We start from the raw sequence: 22417 nt of genomic DNA, 5'->3' as shown, positions 1-22417 counted from the left end.
AAACATTCTTGCTGAAAGCCTGAGAACAGCTGTGATGATAGTACTCAGAACCCTCTGTTAACAGAACAATCCCCCAACTTCTAATAACTGGCTCTCTTAACATGTCTTGACTTGATTTTCAAATTTGGTAGGTTTGAGAAGCAGCTATTCCCGTGTCTTCACTTTAACATGTGTAATATAGTCTTGTAGGAGTTGTGTTGCATAGCAAAGGAAAAAAAGAAAAGGCAGATAATAGGGTTTGGAATTGCTCAACACCCTCAAAAGGCTCAAATAAGTCTTGTAGTACGATTATTAATATGTTTGCAGGCTGGACAGCTCAGCACCTAGGGTATTTATACTCCATCTGATCTATTCCATTAAAATCCTGATTTCAAAATGTGAAACAATAAATCCATTTCCCCCAAAATAGAAAGCCATAAATAAAATCCCAAGTTCCATGATGTAGACTTCATTGAAGATCTGTTTTATGATAATGAAAGTGCCAGTGAGATTGAAAACCACAGCAGCCTTAAATTAGATTTAAGTCTTAAGGAGAAAGGCTGATTTTAGATTCCTTCCTTTTCTTTAGCAGGCTAGAATGCCTGGGCAGTGACTGTGCAATGCAAAAAGTCACATTGGGAATATGGTAACATAAGGAAACTTACCTTGTTCCTGAAATCCACTGGATTAAACAAGTTGGTGAAGAGTATCAGCTCTTGATATAATTTCACATGCTGATTCCAAATAAATATTTCAGCAATGAGGATTATGAATTACATGAAGACAGCAATGGCTTGGACTGATTACAGCCACGCAACAGCGAAGTAGCTATGACAGAGCTCTGTCTTCAGGAGTGTTTTGCTTTTCTTCCCTGCTATTTCATCACTGGTCTTTCACTTGTGAGTCCAACCAAGCACATTTTCTTCCTCTGTCCCCACAAATACTCTACGTCCCTCATTCCCAGCCAAGAGTATTTCTCTTACCTGGGAGCCAAGGGGCTGCAGAGCACATGCTCCACGTTTCCACAGCATCCTCGGGTGAAAGGATTCACTCCCCCACGGAATTTACCTGTCACCTGAGAAACATATTCAGGACAGCACTCAAACCTCTAGTTATATAAAAGTCATCATCCAACCCTCAGAAAGCCAAGAAAAAGTATGCCTTGCTCTGGCCCTACCATCCTTCCCAAACAGGAGGGCCTTCTCCTGCTCTAACACACCACTTCCATCTGCTACTTCTAGCTAGAAGGGACACCAACTAAAGATCCTTTCCCAAGAAGGGCAGTGAGCTCAATGTGACTGTGTTTCAAAGTGGCCAGGTTCACCTCACCAGGCTGCTCCTGCATTAGATGCATGCCTGCTGTCAGCCAGACATCCTGTTTTGGTCCCTTTCCTTCCCCTGTCACTTCCACCCCTCTGCCCTGGCATGTCCCCTCCAAACAAACAGGAATATCAATTCAAAATCTGTAATGCTGGATGAGAGCAGTGTTTCCTCCCTATCAGCATCCCATCCCTAGCAGCAATCAGTACGAAATGCTGCCTTATGCAGGAGGGTGCCAGGAACTCCCTGGTGATTATGATGTTTGCTTGGAAATGAGCTAGTTTAATAAAAGCCAAGCTTCATTAGATTGGCGGAATCCATTCAGAGCTTCATAAGTATTATAAAGGGTTTGTACTCTACAGGCAGATACTTGAAAGTAACCATATGGGGATAAATACCAATAAAGCCAGAGAGATTAATAGTGGTTGCCATTAAAAGCATTACTGTTGCTGTTCGCAAGTAATGCATTTTAATCAAGTCACAGTTCTGATCTAGCAACAAGTTTACAGAGTACCAGAAATGCTTTAATTGCTTACACATAAAATAACAACGATTAAAGGATTTTGCAATGTATTATGCTGGCCTCTTTGATACAACATGAAACTCTTTAAAAAGCCAAGAGAGAAATGTTGGAAGTTCCAAGTGTTGGAAGAGTAACCTGATGACTAAAACATGGGCCTGAGACATTTGGCACATCTGCACTCAATCCTGGGCTGGAGCTGACTTGTGCCAGATGCTGGCAAAGCACTTCATGTCTCTGTGCCCATTCTCTCAAGCACGATATGAAAATAAAATTCTCTAACTCACAGATTACATTACTAATTATATCAATTTGGTTTCTAAAGTAGTTTGAAATCCACTGATAGAAAGCAGTCTCAGAAGGAAGGATATTTATTTATTCAAAAGCTAAAAATACCACGATATGAGCAGATGTTGGGTTATGGCTTATTTTGATTCCATAAAAGACTTTCAGAGGCATTCAGAAAGCTCACAAACATCTTAACTCAGCCACTCTCGACTCCTAAATCATAGTCTGCCTACTATGAATGCTCAAAATCTACAAATTTTGGACTGAACAAACACTAAAAATTTACAGTAGAACACCAAAAATATCTGTACCACTGGCCTACAAAATATACTGGGAAAAGAGGACAAGCGTAGCTGAGCATATTGTAACTGGAAATCTGACAGCAGATAACCAACAGTGTGCGAAAGGAGAATCAATACTGAGACTGCAAGAGAAAAGAGAATGTTTTAAAACAGTGGCAAAGCCAGGAGCAGATCTCATATCCATCATTCCTGGTCTGGTGCTCTAATTAGTTAGATATGCCTCCTTTGAAAGGGACCTGTAGTCTGAGAACATCCACCCCCCAGTTACAGATAGGCAGTAATATGACTAACCAGAAATTAAGACCAGGTTATATTTAATTTTTAGAAAGTGGCATGGGCAGGTGAATTAATTTCAAGTGGTTTGGTAGCTCTGGAAAGCAAACCAAGCCAAGATGCATTTTCCAATATTTACTTCAATCAAGTTAAATTCAAAATTCTCAACCTTCCTATAGGTTAGTGTAGCCTCAAGCAGAAGCTGTTACATTTTACCTCTTTAAATTTTTCCTCCCTCCTCAGCCTAAAATTTTCATAGACAGTTTTCAGCACTGCACAAAAACAAGCCTAAGGCAGACCATGATTCGGGTTATGAGACTGAAATGCCCTGGTTTTCATGCTACTATCGTTAGCACTATCAAAACTAATACTTGTCCAAAATCGATTTAAAATGAAAAGCAGCTGATTCCAAGCAGGACAGAGAGAAGCATTTGAAGACCTACAGCTGCAGTAAGCCTACTTTGTTCAAAGGCCACCTTAGGCAACAATTCAGGCTGACTTCAGATTCTTCATTTATGTAAACCTCCCACACTACGCAGGATAAAAGGGTTTATTGTCTCTTGTGGGATAGGAGACAAACTCAAACCAGTTGATGAAGGCCTGGCCTTGGACAGATGTCTGCAGCTCTCACAGTCTGAACAGCTACGTAAGCATGAAGCCATCAGCTCGCCGGACAGCCAGGACAGCACATGCTCAGCATGAGCTGAGCAGCACCCACAGGCACAACAGCAGTAAAACTGCATTTGGGGGCGGGGGGGGGGGGGGGGGGGGGGGGGAGGAGAAAAAAAAAAAAAGAAAGAAGTGTGATGTGGGAAAAAAGGCTTTAGAGCTGGAGCTCTGAAAGGGTAAAGCACTGGAATCAGTGCAGGCATGCATCAGTACAGGCTGGGGATGACCTCTTGGAGAGGAGCTCTGCGGAGAAGGACCTGGGGGTGCTGGTGGGTGACAGGTTGGCCATGAGCCAGCAGTGTGTCCTGGTGGCCAAGAGAGCCAAGGGGATCCTGGGGGGCATCAAAAGGAGCATGGCCAGTAGGTCAAAGAAGGGGATCCTCCCCCTCTGCTCTGCCCTGGTCAGGCCCCACCTGGAGTATTGCGTCCACTTCTGGGCTCCCTGGTATAAAAAAGACAGGGATGCCCTGGAGAGAGTCCAGCGGAGGGCTATGAAGATGATTAAGGGCCTGGACCATCTTCCCTATGAGGAAAGGCTGAGCAAACTGGGGCTGTTCAGCCTTAAGAAAAGAAGACTGAGAGGGGATCTGATTAATATCTATAAATATCTGAAGTGTGGGACACCAGGGGAAATGGCCAGCGGTCGGTGGGTCAGGGTGGGGGGCAATGGCCTCTAGTTGGAGTACAGGAAGTTCCACACCAATATGGGAAGAACTTCTTCAAGGTGAGGGTGACAGAGCACTGGGACAGGCTGCCCAGGGGAATTGGGGAGTCTCCTTCTCTGGAGATATTCAAGACCCATCTGGATGCCAACCTGTGCATCCTGTCCTAGGGACCCTGCTTTGGCAGGGGGGTTGGACCTGATGATCTCTGGAGGTCCCTTCCAACCCCTAAGATTCTGTGAGTCTGTGAATTATGCACATAATTAATGAGTCTTGGGAAGAAAGCTGAAAATGCTGTGTGCAGCTGACTGGCACACTGGATGACCCAGTGTCAGGCTTTCTAGCTGAGCTACCCCTTCCGAATGGCAAGGGCGTGCTACCAATCCCATAGCTAGACCTCTATCATCTGCATTGTGGTATTAATATGCATATAGATCTGGATTATATACGTTTGAGTAACTGTAGGGGAAGTAAAGTTTCACAGGCTTTTTGACACAAGATGTCATGTCAGTGCTTGGTTTGGAGAAGCAAAACAAGTTATGTCCAAGAGCCTCTCTGTGTGAGTGTGTCTCTTGTTCTCATACGCATGAGAACAAGAGAGACAGAGACAAAGAGCTAGCTCAGATCTTATTATGTGCAGTGTGGGTTAGCTGGGGGAGTTCAAAATATCAGAATACAAGGCAAAAGCATGATTTAATCTTTTCCTTCCTTTCTTTCATTCAATCTCCTGATTTGTTCAGTCTGACTCATAAAGTTTGAACTTCTGGGGATGATGGTACTCACCACATAAAACCTATTTCAAAGCCACACGTAGATTTTAAATGATAAATAAGCCTGGGATGATCCTTTGTGGTTAAAAGAGGGAAATCTTTGCTTGTAGTACACTGAAGAAAAAGATCTGAAAAAAAACCCCTAGGCAATCTTCCTAGATCTTCACAAGAGCCCCAGTGTGTTACTGCTAAGATTTGAATACTTTTTTGCTTTACACAAACTGACTTGCTGACTTTCCTTCCCAACTCAACATCTTAGCCATAAACACAGAGAAAGGATTGCTTCTTACCTGTTCATTTGTTGTGCGTCCTCGGGCCACTAGAACAATATGGAAGCCAGTGAGACCAATGACTGGAATAAAGAATAACCCAGCCACACACATGACAGCCATTCTGTATCCAGGAGTTAAAGAAACTAGGATGAGTGAAGGGAAAAAGAAGCTATGAAGGAGAGGGAGAGGAAAAGGAGAGAAAAAAATAATCTTGGAATTCGGGAGAGCGTTTCTCACCTTTAATTAGGCTGGCTACATTCTACCTCAAAGGCAGGTCCTAGCCTGGGTCCTTATCCTTGAGATGGTTAAAAAATAATGTGAATTCATTGATTCTGGCTCTAACCATCTTGTAAAAACCATTCTGTACTAATGCCTCACCCCTCAGAGCCAGGGGTTTGCATATGCAGGGGGGCTGCTTCCAGGGCAAACTATGCTTTTAAGTACAGCAAAGCATATGGTACAGTAAGTACAGTACAATTAAGTACTTTTACCTAGTAAATAGCACCCAGTGGTTTAGAGTCACACTCAATTAGATGTAAAACTTGGGGGAGCAGCATATTCTTTTGCTGGGTTGTCATGGCAAAGATTGAGACAGACAAAAGGTCAGCTATAGCTGTAGGGGTAATCAATGGTTACATGATCACTGGTCAGATGGGTAGAGAGGAAAACAAGCATTAAGCATTTAGGGAAGAGCAACGGGGGATCAGAGAGAAGTAAATCTTCACCAGTTCCAGGAAGACAAATCTTCAGCTCTATTCTTTCACATTTTCCTCAAGGCCACCTTGAGGAAAGACCATAACGAAGGATACGTAATGGTGGTATGAGCTGCTCCTAGCTTTTCCATATGGTTTAACACAAAGATGAGCCCAAAGGTGAATACTCCAACCATGTGCGTACTTAAGGACAGCAAGAAGAGAAAAAAATAGCGGTAGTTCCTCCGTCCTATGCAATTGTTGACCCATGGGCAGTGATGGTCAAAATCCTTGTGAAGAAAGGGAGACAGGGAACAATATCCAGAGAGTGAAAAGAAATGCACTGTCTTAGAGATAAATCTGAACTGTCATCATGTAGAATTACATCAGGCTAGTTCTGCAGCTTTACAACATGCTACATTCTCTTTACAAAGCTCTTCTTAAAAGCAAGTGGTTTCTGTATCTATGGATGGAGAGGTACTTAAGTGTTTATATGGTTTGAAGGGAGGATATAAAAAAACCAACCCCAACAGTGATTTATCTGCTAGTAGCAGAAGCACTAATTATTTATCAGCCTTTACATGAGGAGTCAATTACAATGAAGGTCTCATAACCTAGAACATTTTCAAGATGCAACACTGCTGCAGAACTCTCTGCCTCACATTTCTGTATTTATACGAAGCTGAATGAATCTTCTTTTAAAGAATGGACATGATGAAATACACTTTTTTTACCAAGCAGGTCCCCAAAGAAAAGCAACGTCTGGCTGAAACACAGGCAAAGTTCTGCACAAGTTCATTAATAGTTATGAACCCAAACCCAACTATCTGTCTCAGTCAAAAGTTCCAAGTCCCTTATACAGTCAGATCTCTTTTGACAGGCAATTTAATAATGAGGACAAGCCATAGACACCTTTAAAATGCCTTTACATGGTTTTATAAGCATACAAATCCACTGTGCTCAATGAGATGGATTACTCTTGACATGAAGACAAAATCAGGTGCAAGAAATAAACCCTTCTTCTTTCTGCATTCTTCAGCAGAGATATTACACACTCATTACATCAACAAATGCATTGTTCATTCTTTGTTTTGTGGCAATGCTATTTTTAAACATTTCTCAGTGATGACAATGGGGTTTTTATATTTTAAAGTTTTGCAAAATGTATTTGCCAAAAATTTACAAAATAATACAAGAAAATGGAGTTGGGGGCTCCCCAAAGCACGTTAGAAAACAACAGGGCAATTTAATAATTTCAAGCTATATATGAAATGCTGACATAGCATATGTATTATGCAAATCCAGTTGTATGCAGCCCAAAATATCTATCCATTATGAAGCCATATAAGAACCCACTGAAAACAATTCAGTAAAGAAAACAAAACTCTGACTACTTTCGTCACAGATTCATTTTTGAATCCCTCTGGTCACAGCAGGCTTTAGGTTTTAAGTCATCTTACATCTGCAAGTGTTGTTGGCTTTTCATGTTTGTTCATTTTTATCAAATTGGCTCACAGGTTTTTATATTCAGGGAAAAATTTTTTAATTGCACATTCTAGATTGAAAGCAAGATGATGTGAATTACATCCCTGAATGGGTTCCACACAGAAAAGCCAGCAGAGTTGTTCCTGTCACTGTCTCCAAGCTCTTCTAGAATAGGCAAGTGGAAAATAAGCATCAAAAGAATCAATAAAGTGTGTTGTTTAGGACCATGATTTATTGATTCAGAAGTCATTAATGCTTTTTGCCTGTGTACCTCCACAGCAGTCATAATTTAATTACACAAGCAGAGCTTCTTACTTGCACACCACAACAGTAACAGATCTGACCATCAATAACGGTTCTGGAGAGCTAGACAGAGTCACCTTGTGTTCTGGTATTTTATGTAGGTTACTTTTGGATTCTCTCCCACTTTCATTTCTGCTGCACAACTGACTCCCATGGAGGCCTTGTGGCAGCATGAAACTGCAAGTATTTATACCAGGGAGTTTAGAGCAATCTTTTTCTATGAAAACTTAATTTGTTGAAAATGAATTTCCATGCTGAGCCACTGGGGAGGACATAAGGAAGAAATTCCATGAGACAACTGAAAATTTATCATCATCTCAACAATCCTCAGGATCTAGAATCAGTGAAAACAACTATGTTTTAAAGCTAGGAACATACAACTCAGGTTTCTTATAAATATCCACCTCTATTCAACAATTCACAGCTGTCTAAAGAAGTTTTGTGACACAACTTATGAACAGTTATGGCTTTTCCCCTCTACTTGGCAATCTTGGCAGCTCCTTACTCCCCATCTTCTCAAATCCCACATCTTTCTGAGGCAACAGGATAGCCTTGTCCTATTCATTGATGGTTACTAGGCACAGTGCTGGTTCCAGATAATTCTAACTTAGATATGTATTGTCCCCAAGGAGAAAATGACTGGCACAAGATAAACCCAGGCAGCCTTTCTCTCACACGTGACTCTGCTGCTTTCTTTGGGACTATACCCTTGCTTACGGCAAAGAGGATTAGGACAAAGATGGTGTATACAGCATTCCAGCTGACTCCAGTGTTTTTTCCCTTTCTGATCAGTAATTCCTTTCATTTTAACAGCACAGCTGAATATATTTTAGACGTATTAAAGATTTCATCTTTCTATTGGAAAAAAAAAATAGGCCTTGCAGCAGAAACGATCCTTAAGAAGTGGAATTTTTAGCTCAGCAATAAAAAACCCCCTGACAATAAACTGCTGTGGATATAGACCTCTGTACTTAGAAGAGTGGGAGACATTTATAGCCCAAAAGTACATCTTACTGTTTGGGGGTTATTTTTTAAAAATCCCATGGGCCTCACCAAGATCCTAGGGCTACCAAGAAACATTAAAGTCCCATATAATTCAGAGTGACCAACATTAGAAACATGAACAAGTTCATGCTCAGAGCTGAGGTGTTGAAACAAACATGGGGTCCTTCAATGAATGGAGAACCACACACTGAATTCAGAGTTTGGTTTTCCTAAAGCTTACACTGCACTAACAGAGGCACCAGTTTGTTCCAAATTAAATGATAAGCCCATACATAACAAGCTACAACAGTTGGTCCTGAATTTCCCACTCTCCTGAACTCTGCCTCTTCATCATTTTCTCCCATCTTCATCATCATTCACCTCTTTTTCACATGGACAATCTCTTGGCTACTCCAGAGAAGACATAGCCAGCATTACAAATTTCTATTCTTAATTATCACTGACAACAAAGCTGACATCATACATTATTCTATATGTAACACACATCATAACTGAGGTCTGTGTTTCAAATGGTACTAAACAGTAGGACTCCATCAACAAGGCTACAGCTAGGAACTTCCAAGAACTGGAATACTGGGGGAAGCACCCAACTGCATAGTTCCAGTAGTATGTGCAACCCCATCACTGAGGTTGCCAATAGAACACATAGCCAACAGAACTGCTACCTCAACACAGTTGTCACAGACGCTGCAGTGAGAGCAGCGTGGAGGACGGTAGAAGTGGCAGGTGGCACACCATTTCATCCGTACTTGGATTCCTTTAATCTCCACATTCTTGTAGAGTGGAGCTCGGAAGTCATCGTCTTTATCTTCATCTTCATCTGCTGCTCAATGCAAAACTAAAAGTTAGTGGAAATAATGGGAGGTAAAGATAAAAGAGCTATTCCAGACAGTGCCTTGGATACAGGGGCACACTATGTGCTCTTGGACTTGTCAGAGAGATAAGAGTGTGGTGAAAGTGATGGACTGTCAGAACAGGTTGCTGGGCTGCAGAGCACTTCTGTGATCAGGGCTCATTTTAGCACCTCTCACAGGAGTGCTGTGCTGCCTTACTCACCAGCCCCTGGGCAAAGAGAGGTGTTTGTGTCTTCTCTTTGACAGCATTTACAACCTGAATAAGATGAGCTGCAGAATAGAGTCAAAGAGGGCATGGAAATTACCCAAGCCTTTGTTGTGAGACGTTCTGCTGCATACCTTAGGGATTAATTCAATGCTAGCCTGCCAGCACATAAAGTGAAAGACATTACATCTACACAAAGTAGAAGAAGGTTGTGCTAGATCAAACCCCAAAATCAACCCAGATGACCACAAGTGATGGTTTGTTCAGCACTCTACTGTAAGCCCACAGTCACCCCAAAGACTTGTGGCTCCAGACAGTACAATGCCCCAGGGAGATACACCATTCTGAAGGAATTTGTGTGACCCTGAAAAGCCCCATGCACCAGTGACTACTTTACTAGCATGTCCCATGATCACTTCCTCATAGGATACCTAAAGCACTCTTTCTTTAGCAATGGTACGTAACTGGGAAGATCTCACCTCTCTCAAAGGCATCACAGTCTACTGATCTGAGCACAGGACTGGGAGTCAGGAGGTCCTATGTTCTAATTTTCTCTGAGGCCTTGGGCTAGTCATTTAGCCTCTCTTTGCCATTAGTAAGATGAGGATGACAATATGGCAGTCATCTTGTTAGGGACAACATGATGGGTGAATGGTTTATTATCTCACCTAAGTGCTGCCCTGTTTAAGAAAAGAGACTGTAAAAAGATACGCACACAAAAAAAGTGCCAGTCTACATTAGACACATAGATATTGGAAAGAAAAGGAAAAAAATGAGAATGACATTCATGAAAGTTCATCTTTTATTCTAGATTCCTGGAATCCTTATTTGTTTCATTCTGACAGAAAATCTAATAAGTTCACATCTATTTAACACCTAGTTAAACATTATACTGCAGCTGGCATTGGTTGACTGGCTGCAAATTAGGTGGAATTTGATAACATTGTCCCTGTGGGGCATCAATCACTGCCATTTAGGTCTATATTACATCTTGTCTAGATGCGTTATCCCTACTAAAACGTTCCAATTTCCATTGGCTTCAAAGGGAGTTTCTCCCTTCACTTAGAAAAGCTTGGGATCTGGCTCAGCTACCGTATTTACCTTACAAGAGTGTTCTCTGGATTAAGGTCTGTGCATGGAAGCAGGGTGCCATGCTGACACCATGCTCTACAGTTTCCATTCATAACTTGTCAGTGGGACTCTTACTGAGACCTAGACTCTAGACCCCTCAGGCACTTCTACAAATACAATCTGTAGGCTCTTCTATACTATGATAAACAAGCCCATGTTGTATAATACATGTGGCTGTGAGAAAGCAAGACAGTAGAACAGTCAAACCATTTAAGCTCTTCTAAAAAAACCCCCATATGATGCAGACAAAAAAATCTGAACATTGCATCTATCTACATGCACAGAAGCACATTAGTCTTGCAGAACTGACACACACTGGAATGGTTTGCATAGAATAGGTTCAAATCAAAAATACTGGAAACCAGTTTGTAGTTGGTATCCATAATTAGCCAGCAACAAACACTGCAAATTTCAAACCAGACTGTAAATCAGGTTTGTCAGGGTAGCCCCAATTTCAGTGACTTAGTACTTTCCTTCTCATTTATTCTGGCTGTATTACTGGCAATTCATTTGCACAGAGCCAATCCTGATTCATACCAGAAATATTCTGAGAGCCAACAAATTAGAAAATGAGTCAAAAATGAGTAATGAATCTGGAACTTTGATTCAGGCCCTCTTCAACAATATAAGAGCAAGCTGGGTTTAATTCCCCCCATAGCCCAAGTTCTAACTGCCAGAGAACCTGTAAATTCCTATGATATAGCTAGAAATGTGTTTCCTTATAGAGATCTGAGCAGAACAATACACCAGTAGTGGAACATTTCTTACTATACAGATTCTCATACTCTGATCCACTGTCACAGGACACCCAAATCTTGCATTCTTGCAACATATGTTATGATTTTTGGTGGCTGCCTTAAAAGAATCCTGTGATTTCATTAGAATATCAGCTTTTCTATTGCTTATTTGTTGTTCTGAAGTAAATTTCTAATTAGCAGAATGTGACAAGGGGCTTGAAAACCAGTAAGGCTAAACCTGGTTTCAGTAAGAGAAAGCACATAGATCTATTGTATATTCATTTTAAACCACTCCTATAATTAATTTTTGAGCTCCTTGCACTGGCAGCTCCGCGGGCGGCGTGGGGTGGTGATAGCTTTTTTCACATGCACACTTGTGATCTGAAATAACATCTGCTCCTCTTTCCTCCCAGCACTGGTATTTATAGTCTTTTCCAGCTTTTCTTTTCCTTATCAGTTTCTTCACACATCTAAACTCCTACTCCATCACTTTCTTCCAGGATGACTTCCAACCCTTTTCTCATGGTCTCCCAACTCTCCTTGCTCCCAGCCTCTTTCAGACCAAGCACATGCAGAGCATAGAGATATAAGGCCAAAGCCACAAGAAGAGAAAGAGACAGAATAAAGGTGAACTGTAGGACCTCCTCCTCTTCCTGCCTTGCTCTGGACTCCCTTGCAGTAAGGGAGGTGGGAGGGGAGGGCAGGTGATGAGAAAGTTTGAAAGTTTCTATTTATCTCCCTGTGTATTTCTCCTTTAAATGCCAAGTCCAAAATAAAGAACTTGTTTGCAAAAGGAAGTTATGAAGTGCAAAGGAAGGTATGAATTTACAATACACTCAGTACTTATCGCTCACAGGGCACAGTGAACACCCAGATGCAGGCTCTGGTCTGAAGGAGCTATAGTGCAGAAAGATATTGGATTCCCAGACTGAGATCCTCAAACCAGAACAGCTTCATTCCAGCTCTCCTACTACTGGAGGCGAAGAGCACAGATGCTTTTGATAACCTCACATGCAAACTTGTTCAACCATTGCTAGTTCTGTTGAGATGGAGGAACTAAAAAGTGCAGGAAACTCAGTAAAATCACTAAGTGCTTAAGCACTTTTGCAAATCTCACCAGCACCTATTTGTACCTGTAAGCCCAAGAAGCTGGGAGGGGGCACAGCCAGAACAGCTGACCTAAACTGGCCAAAGGGATATTCCATAAGTGAGGGGTTGGATGGGAAGTGGTGTGGCTCAGGAACTAGCTGAGCATCAGTTTTAAGTGGTGAGCAATTGTTTTGTAAATGTTATTATTATTATTATCATAATCATAGCCTTCCACTTCTGTCCTATTGAACTGTCTTTATTTCAACCCACAAGTTTTACCTGGTTTTACTTCAATTCCCTTCCCCATCCCCCTGGACAGGGTGGGGGGAGAATTGAGCACACAGCTGTGTGGTTGTTTTAGCTGCCTGCCAGGTTAAATCCACACTTAGTTTGCCTTTACACACAATTATTTCCATAACTAGAGTGCTGCAACACTTAATTAGGGATTCAAAAGCTTCAGCTGAAAGGAATGACAGACAGATGTTCATCATTAGACCCCGCTGCCTGGAGAAACCTGGCACTTGCTATTCAGGGAAGCCAGCAGGACAGGTAGCTTGTTCTTGTCAGGTAGCAATTCAAAATAGATAGTTAATTCAGTGAACAGAGGTGAGAAAGCAGAGCTTTCAGACAGCACAGATCCATTGGTTTAGCCAGACTGCCTAGAGCAGTCTCTGCTGCAAACTGCATGTGAATAATTATTGGAAAACAGATAAAATGAGGTGATAATTCTCTCATTAGGATGTGTTAAAAGAGATAGCTGCACTGTGGTTCCCATTACAAAAGCTGAGCAATTTTTATCCTATTTAATCAGCTGTGAATCAGTACTAATTTAAGCAGGCATATCTTTTAAATATATACATTTTTAGACACTTTAAGGCTAAGGCAAGCCTTAATCATTATCTTTTTTGGCCCTCAATGCTTTTGCATTTGTTGTAAAGGTTTTTGGAAGGTCTGCTTTGATGAAGCTGTTTCAGAAAGTTTAGCCTCTCCCCTCCATCACACTCTGCTATCTATTGTGGAGACAGTGACTTAAATCCAATGTGCCAGCATGACACAGCGGATGGCAATTGCAATCACATCAGTCAGGAGAGCCACTCAAGGAGAACCATTCTATGCACCCCCATGCCCTCGACTGCCAGTGTGAGCAAGTGCAAGGACAAGTGACATCCTTTGGCTCACAAAGGAGACGAGGGCATCCAGCGTTTCGCTACCCTCCCACCTCCACTGCCAGCTGAGTATAATAAATAAATAAATATGATCTACAAGGAACAGTACCAGACAAAAAGGGGATTAATCAGCAAACAGTACATTTTGGATATCTGACATCTCCTTTGGCTTGGGTTTTCAAATCCCTCCCCCCAAAAAAACCACCAAACCAAATCAGCCCTGTTCTCTGTTACCTCGTGGGAAAACTCCAGGGTCCATGAAAGTTGCCATGCTGAAGTTTGCCAGTACAAACAAGAACACGAGCCCATTGTACACTGGGATGGCTGGGGAGATGGCTTTTGTCAACCAGGGGCACCTGTGGAGAAGAAAAGTGATAGGTAAGGACTCTTGCAGCTGTAACATGTAGTTTCTTCCCACTCACCATCACCACACAGAGAAGTAGCCTCATTCCCTCCCCACCAGCCATGCAGCAAGGCAATTTAAGAACAGAAATGTCCATAGAGCCAGTTTCAGCAATCCAAAGTACACCACAGATGCTCTCCATGGAGCTGCTTTGTTCAGCAGCACAGAAAGCACCAATTGTTCACATGGCTCGCAGGCCTTTGCAGCCCTATTGCCTTATTTGCAACCTGGCATTTTGCTTCCCTGTGTAAAGCTTCATCCCATTGTTATGTTCCTGTTTACCTTCTAAAGCTTTGCTGCAGCTGGGGTTACTTCCAGTTTTCACTGGTGTGAAGCCTGTATCAGGAATAGTGTGGCCAGTAGGTCTGGGGAGGTGACTGTGCCCCTGTACTCGGCATTGGTGAGGCTGCACCTCGAGTGCTGTGTCCAGTTCTGGGCTCCTCACCATAAGGACATCAAGGTCCTGAAGCATGTCCAGAGAAGGGCGACCAGGCTGGGGAAGGGGCTGGAGGGCAAATCTTATGTGGAGTGGCTGAGGGAGCTGGGTGTGTTCAGCCTGGAGAAGAGGAGGCTGAGAGGAGACCTTATCGCTGCCTACTGAAAGGAGGTTGCAGAGAGGTGGGCGATGGTCTCTTCAGCCAGGTGACAGGAGATGGGACAAGGGGAAATGGCACTAAGCTGTGCCAGGGCAGGGTCAGATAGATTAGATATTAGGAAAATGTTCTTCACTGAAAGATTTGTTGGGATGTGGAACAGGCTGCCCAGGCAGGGGGTTGAGTCACCAACCTTGGATGTGTTTAAAAGACAGGTAGATGAGGTACTTAGGGATATGGTTTAGCATAGGACAGGAATGGTTGGACTCGATGATCTTAAAGGTCTTTTCCAACCTTGTGATTCTGTGATTCTGTGAAAGCAGAATAGGATTCCTAAACCACTGATCTCCATGGCAGGTACAAGTAGCACACTCCCTTCTCACTACGCTTCCCTGAGTGGTTTCCAACTCCAAGTAACACTCAGAACCAACACTACAAAACCTGTTCTTGGGGGAAAGTTTAGTCAGCCTCAGCATGGGCTCTGCAGGCGTCAGCAGAATGTGAGACTGAGCTACCTAAAAGCAAGTGGATGGCTTCTGCCACATGACCACTTTTCAGAAACACCATAATGGCTTGCTGCCTGCTGGGCAAACATACCTGAGGGGCACTGAAGATAAAGGGTAGGGGAGAAAAAGTAGGAGACTTTGGAAAGAGAATGGAGAAATGCCTGGTAGTTACAGGAAAATTGTTCTGGCTGCAAAGAACACTTCCCACCAGCAGAGGAGGGCAGGACCAAGGCAGAAAAACATCCTGCCTTACAGTAAACTACCCAGCAAATAGCAGTGTTTATTCACTCAGCCCTTTACAGCCTCCCTAAACACTATATCAAATCTACTTCTCTGTTCTGCATAAAGAGGTTCGGTATTATAGGGATGCTGGGGGGGAGGAAACCTGATCAATGTAATGGATCTTGCAAATATAAATAAGGAAAAATGTGGGACAAAGAATCTCTTTGAAAATAGTAAGACCCCTGACCGAGCGGCTCCTTAGATTCCCACCCGCCTCGACAGCCAGGGTCTCAGCCAAAGCTGGGGAGCAGCCAGCCATTCAGCAGCAATACTTTGCCACCATTAGCATAAATCATACATCAGCCCCCGTATTCTGGATTGTGTTTTGCCTGAATTACATCGAGGGTTGAATGTGATTATCTGCCAGGCTGAAGCCTGCGGAGAAAAAGAAAAACAACAAACACCCAGCCGTCTCCCAAATCTAATTCACACTGGTTTTGCTACTGATACGCTGCTCTGAACAGCTGAGAATGGTGCTATTGACCTTGAAGAGACACTGTTAAACACGCTCTTGTGGCCAGCATTAGAAGGGCACCATGTTTTCTCCTCCCATTTGTTTGTAAGCAGACAGGAGGAGATGGTTTTGTGCTCCTCTCCTTATCTCAGCTGGGCTTTTCAACACTGCACTGCTGCAAACTGCTTTTAAAAGGACCTTTCCTTGTGTGTGCTTCAATCAGCCTGGCCTGGAGCAAGTAAAAGATGGACAAATCCTACCCAGGGTGAGCAAGCTGTAGAGCCAAGAGCAAGATGTGTCTGTGGCAGAGGCCAAACCTCCAGGCTGACTAGGGGAGAAGGAAAAAATAAATCTTCTCACTTGAGTAAGGATGCTTTGCTACAGCCCAAGGAGAGGGAGCAGAAGCACGGGGCTTCTCCGGAGACTGCTATTAAGCAGCGAAAGGCCCAGGAAATTAACACCTTTTAAGAGAATAGAAACGGGCTGAGACCTGAGTAGAGGAGAGCTGAATTTTGCTCTGTTTCTTGCATTCAGGATGTCATCCAGGTGGTTGTAGAGCTTGTGTCAATGAGCAGGTCTTGTAGAAGGGAAAGCTGATGGAGACGAAGTAGCTCAGACAGACCCGGCTGAAGACAGCTGGACTCCAGGAGGTATCCTAAGACTCAAAGCAGCTGCCCATGACTGAAAATCAAGGCAAGGCAGAAGTTTCTCACTTGGCATGAAATGCGCCACAGTGACCTCGCCAAGCAAGCTGCAGGCATGTCACTAATGACAGTCTCTGCCAGCTCCTTTGGAGGAAAGCAAAAGAAATCCTGAGGTGGATACAGAATGAATTCTACACAGGGAAGGGTTCTTCCCTCTAAACGATAATAAAATTAGATTCAGTAACAGGCATGACTGACTTAATTTCTTCCCATGAAGAAATTGCCTACACAGAGAAAGACTATGAAGTTACTCGTTGCTTGTCAAGCATGGAGAAAAAGATTTCCTCTGCAGTGAATTCGAGTAAGCTGGCAAATCAAGGGACAGGAAACCCTTTCTTGCAGATAACTGGTTACTCAGGACAAGATTATAGTGAGAGAGGCTGTCTCAGCTGATTAATGTAAGCATTTGTTAACATTCTCATTTGTGATTTACTTTGTTGCGTTCCCAACAAATACATTCAAATACTAGGGGAAAACTCTGGCCATAAGCTAAACTGAACAGCTCATTTAATGGGTAAATAGTGTAGCTGAAAATACTTCACGGAAGTTGAAATAAAGGATGGAGTGAGTCATTGTTCCTATTAGCCAGAAGGTCTGCTCACAATCCTTCCATTTTTTTCTTCCCAGAATCTTTATGCAGCATCACAGATTACATAAAATTAGATGGGACAAAAGGGGCCTCATTTGTAAACTAGACTGACCGATAAAAACAGATGTGGAGATCAAGTCCTGGCTCTTAACTGCAAAAAGGTCTGAAAAAGAAAATACAATTGCTACTAGGATTCCCAAAAGTGATGCATCTTCCCTTCCCCCACCCCCAAGCACACACATAATTTTAGGCAAAGTAACAGAAATTCTAATCCAAGTCTGGCAGGTTGTTTTATCACTAATCCATCATGCAAAAGTCTGGCTTCTGACCCTCTGCACTCTCTTCCTCCAGTAGAGACTGCAAAAAAGTCTGAGCAGGACTTGTAGTGAGTTTCTTTCTTACTTTGTGCATATCCTCTCTCCAGAAGATCTGCTTCCAGCAGCAAGTAACGCTGATCTATGGGAAAAATCTAGATGAACTTTTCAGCTGCTTTTTCTAACAGAAGCAGTCATGAATCTAGATAAATGGCACATGGATTTCAAAGCTGTCGCTGGATGGTGAGCCCAAAATTTCAAGAGGCTATAGTCTTGTGTCTTCAACTCACCTCATGGCAGAATTATATAGCATGAAGGGTACTACCAATTTTATAAGGCCATGTAAATTAAGTAGAGCCAAGAGCAGTATGTAGCCCCTAATGAAGCACCACCACCAGACTGTTCCAAGATAAAAACTAAACCTCAAGATTTCTGACGTGCACTGACATCTAGGAGCAAAACCCCAAAGCTTTTCTACTACAGCTCAATTACTGTCAAAGGAGGCTGCAGCCTTTTTGTTTGCTGCAGTGGTCAAAGGCAAGATCCTTAGACCACTGGAAAGTTAAGTGATGGAACACAGCATCAGCTGTGCTATGACTTTCTTTTTGCACTAGCAGCTAGGCATGCCTCACCTGGCATCTACAGCTCAGAAGACTCTTTGTTCTCCAAGGTCATTATTCCTCACTGAACAATCAACATTTAAGTTCAAGATAGATGTGAAAGGAAATGTACAATGGGCAGGTGCTCTGTTCCAAGTTGATCTGCATCCCTCACTTGAACCAGAAGGCCTGAAGGAAGGTACCACTATTGTTGCGGGTACCAGTCATGCTATGTCAAGAACTGCTCTGGAGAGAAACCTTCAATGGTTTTGTTTACTGTAGAAATTAAGAGCCAGCACATGTGACCATGGCATAATAGAGATAATTACGGATCTCAGATTCTTCTAAACAAAGCACACAATTACACAGGCAGCATTTTCCTCATAATTATACTTCGCCAACAGAGAGTGATTCTGCTCATAACTCAGAGGAGAGTAATTCAGGGTGACAGATTTAATCTCATTTATCCTATTTGCTCTTGAAACCCTATCCTAATAAAATGGAAAGTTAGAAAGATCAACAAATAGGATCACACAACCTGCTGGATGTCAAATAGACTTATGCACCATCAGCTGACTCCCTGGGCTAAATTAAACAACAAATAATCCTTTCTGTTTTTTCGCTTGGTGCTTTGTAGCAAGACGTTACTGTCTTAAAATTATAGTTCACCTATAATTAAGTAATTGAATAGGATGTTTTTCTTGAATCCTGCTCTAAATTAAGATTTGGTGTTCTTCATTAAAGCCTTACACACGCTTCGAGAGGCAGTTGGCCATAAAGGATGGAGCCTGGGATATCAAGAACTGGGTTTGTCTTTGCTCTGACAGTCTCAGTCACTCTGCAAGCCATCTGCTTCTTCCCTCTGCCCCAGTTAGACCTTTTGCAAATGAGACACAAACTACTGACAGACCATCTTCCCTGCTTTGCAAATCTCAAAGTATCCCTGTAAGGGCCAGGCTGATGGTCTGGTGTTTGCTTCCTTGAAGCCCAGCACTGGTCACCCACCCCCTCTCCTGCAATGGGTAGGGGTGAGGCACACTGCTCCCGCTAATGGACTGTTGTGTGATGATGTGTCTGTAATTTACTAGCAAACAAGGCCAGTGATTCATCTCACACTCCACTTGGAACACAAGAATCACATCTGCACACAGGCTCCCTTAGGGTGTTGGGTGCCTGGATGCCACAGACAAGGAGCAGAGCGTGGAGTGGGAGGCTACAACCCTTCTCTTTTGAGCACAAAGACAGGGAAATTTGACAGTGAAATCAGGAACTCAAACTTGGGTTACTTATCTACTCCTAGTAAGAAAGCATCTCGTAACTGGAATCAACCTTTTCCACCATCAGAGTGGTAAAACAGTAATATGAAATAGCTGATTCAGTGCATGCAAGTAGAAGTAGCCAGTGAAACAGGGACTGAGGGGTCAACAAATATAATTTGACTAAGCACTGGTACTGATTTCACTAAAAACTTTCAGACTATGTCCTGGTTTGTTCCTCTCCAAGAGTATCTAGCCAAACCCTGACCATTGAGAATGTGTACCAATTCGTGTACTGTAAAATCCATGTACACAATTTCTAATCATCACCTGAGCTGACCAAAGATTGAACATTTCTAACATTACCCCAGTATCCAGCAACCCTAGGAGCAGGACTCAGCATCCTGGTCTGCCCAAAAGCTGCCCTACTCTGGAAGGCACAACAGTCTGATGGCTGGGATAATATGTCAGAGAAGAGATGGGAACACAGAGGTGACAGTCCTCTGTACCAGCCAGACCACAAATGAAAGGGCTATCAACCGAACACCCATGTTTCAGAAGAATTTGGAATTAGATGTAAGCACTGTACCTTACAGCCCCCTCCACATTGTATGTAGGCCAGAGAAGGTACAAGACAGCACCCTGAAAGCTGTACACTGCCCATTACACACCACAGAGAAGGGCAGAGGACTCAGGCTTTAGCAGCGAAAATCCAGCACATTTCTCACATATCCCAGTCTGGGTGAGACTTTTCCATTTATATGCTTTTCCCTACCCTGCAATCACAGAAAAGTACTTTTCTGGAATAGTAACAGAAGGGAGAAAAAAAAAAGAAAAAGCTCATTTTCCATTTTTTGTCACCACCCCAGATAACTTGGAGATTATTGTACATCTAAAAATACCTTCTGAGGTGCTAAGTCATCCGTACGTTTAAGGCGGCATCACTGGAAACAGTCAGGGGAGAATGTATCTGAGTGTCATAACCAACGTGAAGCAGAATGGCAGGTCTTCTGAGAACAGCAGGAGGTTCAGAATAGCTGGGTCCTTTTCTCAGCTCTGCCACATCAGATTTTGATAAATGAACTAATTTCTGCACCGTATCTTACTCATTGTCGAGACTGCAGATAATATATTGTTGCCATAGCACTACACCCTCACTGCGAGTACAGTAGTGGTACTGATAGAAAGTGGTATAAAAGGATATCAGCTCCAAATGTTACATAAAAATGGGAGAAAGAGAAGTAAATACTGGAGAATTTACTACTGAAAACCAGAAACTGATGCAAGCTAAGTGCCACTTGGAGCAGCTCAGGCTGCAGGAGGTAAGTGGGAGATACAAAAACATCTACCTTGGGTTTGCAGGTGCAGTTATCCATCACAAAAGGCAAAATAATCCCCCCCAAACCCTGACAAGCTTTATAATCCCCTTCCTAATTGAATTACAGCTGAACACTAGAGACACAGGTTCAAATCCATCACCTGCTTAACTGTGTTTAATTATTGACAAGAAATGTCCCGGGCTGAAACTCACCCAGGTTTAACAGGAGCTGATGGGGTTTCAGTGAACTTTCCATTACACCTTGGACTCCATCCAAAGGCTAGTAGTTCATGTCTTGGCAATGTACAGATCAGAGGAGCTAAATCAATTAAAAAGTCAACTTGAGATATAATGGTCCTTGGTGAAAAGTCTTTTCCGGGCTATACATCACCCCCAAAGTAAAATACACTCTACCCTTTCCACAAAGCTGCTTTAAAGCTCTGGAGCACTTTTCCCTTCCTCCCTCTTTAAACAGTCTCCAAGTACCTCAGAAAAGACACTATTGTCATATGAACTGATATGGGAGAAATATAGGGAAGGAAAAAGAATACCAACAACCAATCCTGAGTGGCACAACCACAGAAATAAACATATTCATCACCATGGTCGAGTTCAGAAGCCATTGAGCCACCCCAAACCCATTGCACAGGCACAGACTGACCCTGCAGCCAACGGGCAGGATGTAGTCTTATGAGCTACACACACAATTCTTTTTATATCCTATGCATGGTAAGCAGAACAGACTGCATGGTGCTGGACTCAATGCACGTTTCTTTGCAGAGATGCTCTCTGCCCACTCGGTAGCTGCTGGGAGCCCAGAAACCTGGTAGAGCCCCCACAAAACCAGCAGACACTGGCTACTGCCTGGAGCTGCAGTCAGTTGCTCACAGCAGCAGGGCTGGGGCAGGTAGGGGCTGGGGTCCTTTGCAAATACAGATCAAACCAGCAAAATCCTTTGATCCAGAGACAAACCCCCTTATGTGATGCTCCTGGCTCTGCTTTCTCAGCCCTAGCCTTTATAAAGCCTACAATGCCACACGAGCTGGAAAAGGCAAGGACAAGTGTCATCCAGGACTTCTCAAACATGCACCAACCTTTATCAGAACCATGCTGAGCAGCTGGAACAGAACCTGGCTTCTTCCAGCAGCTAGCAGAGAGCTGAGCGTCTGAAATACTAAGCTGAGTAGAGGTGGTCTTTGGGCCACAGTAGCAGAAGAGGACAATAAGGAGTTACTGCAAAATAACCACAGCAGGAGAGACACAAGTTGCCCTGTCACACTGAAAGTTTTAAATCCATTTGGTTAGAAAAAGAAGGAACTGCTGCCCAGTAACATTCCTTTGCAGTTCTGTCTGCATATGGCTGGCCACCAGCAGCTCTGTACTGCAACAGCTGAATGACTTCCAGCCCGTTCCAAAATTCACAGAAGGGAATTATCAAGCCACAGAACCCTTGCTAAATGGGAAATCAGAAAATTATCTCCAAAAGATGCTGTATGAACCAATAACTCATAACACAGCCAAGTTCTCAGTGCATGTGGCTGCACTGCCCTCAGCCTGTGCTCCTGTGTGCACATTTCCAGTGATGATGACAGTCCAGCTGCCCAGCATGGTGTCCTGGGAGGTCGAAAGACACTTCACAGTGTCTGAAAGAGATACACATGCTACACAAGCTGAGTT

The 22417-nt window shown here is 43.1% G+C and overlaps 1 protein-coding gene across 2 annotated transcripts in view; it reads right to left on the bottom strand.

Annotated features, from left to right (window-relative positions):
* ZDHHC8 (zDHHC palmitoyltransferase 8) overlaps nt 1-22417 on the bottom strand; it is a gene marked incomplete at both ends in the record, with an annotated part of 111449 nt that overhangs the window by 9451 nt on the left and 79581 nt on the right. For both annotated transcript variants that reach the window (XM_084272205.1, XM_084272206.1), the window contains 5 exons: nt 963-1054; nt 5074-5176; nt 5865-6037; nt 9206-9363; nt 13957-14078. In XM_084272205.1, coding sequence (XP_084128331.1) covers nt 963-1054; nt 5074-5176; nt 5865-6037; nt 9206-9363; nt 13957-14078 — 648 coding nt within the window. The remainder of the gene's footprint in view (nt 1-962; nt 1055-5073; nt 5177-5864; nt 6038-9205; nt 9364-13956; nt 14079-22417) is intronic.

This window comes from Gallinula chloropus, assembly GCF_964237585.1.
Source record: "Gallinula chloropus genome assembly, chromosome: 17".
Classification (NCBI taxonomy): Eukaryota; Metazoa; Chordata; class Aves; order Gruiformes; family Rallidae; genus Gallinula; species Gallinula chloropus.
This window is presented reverse-complemented; position numbering and strand designations above follow the sequence as displayed.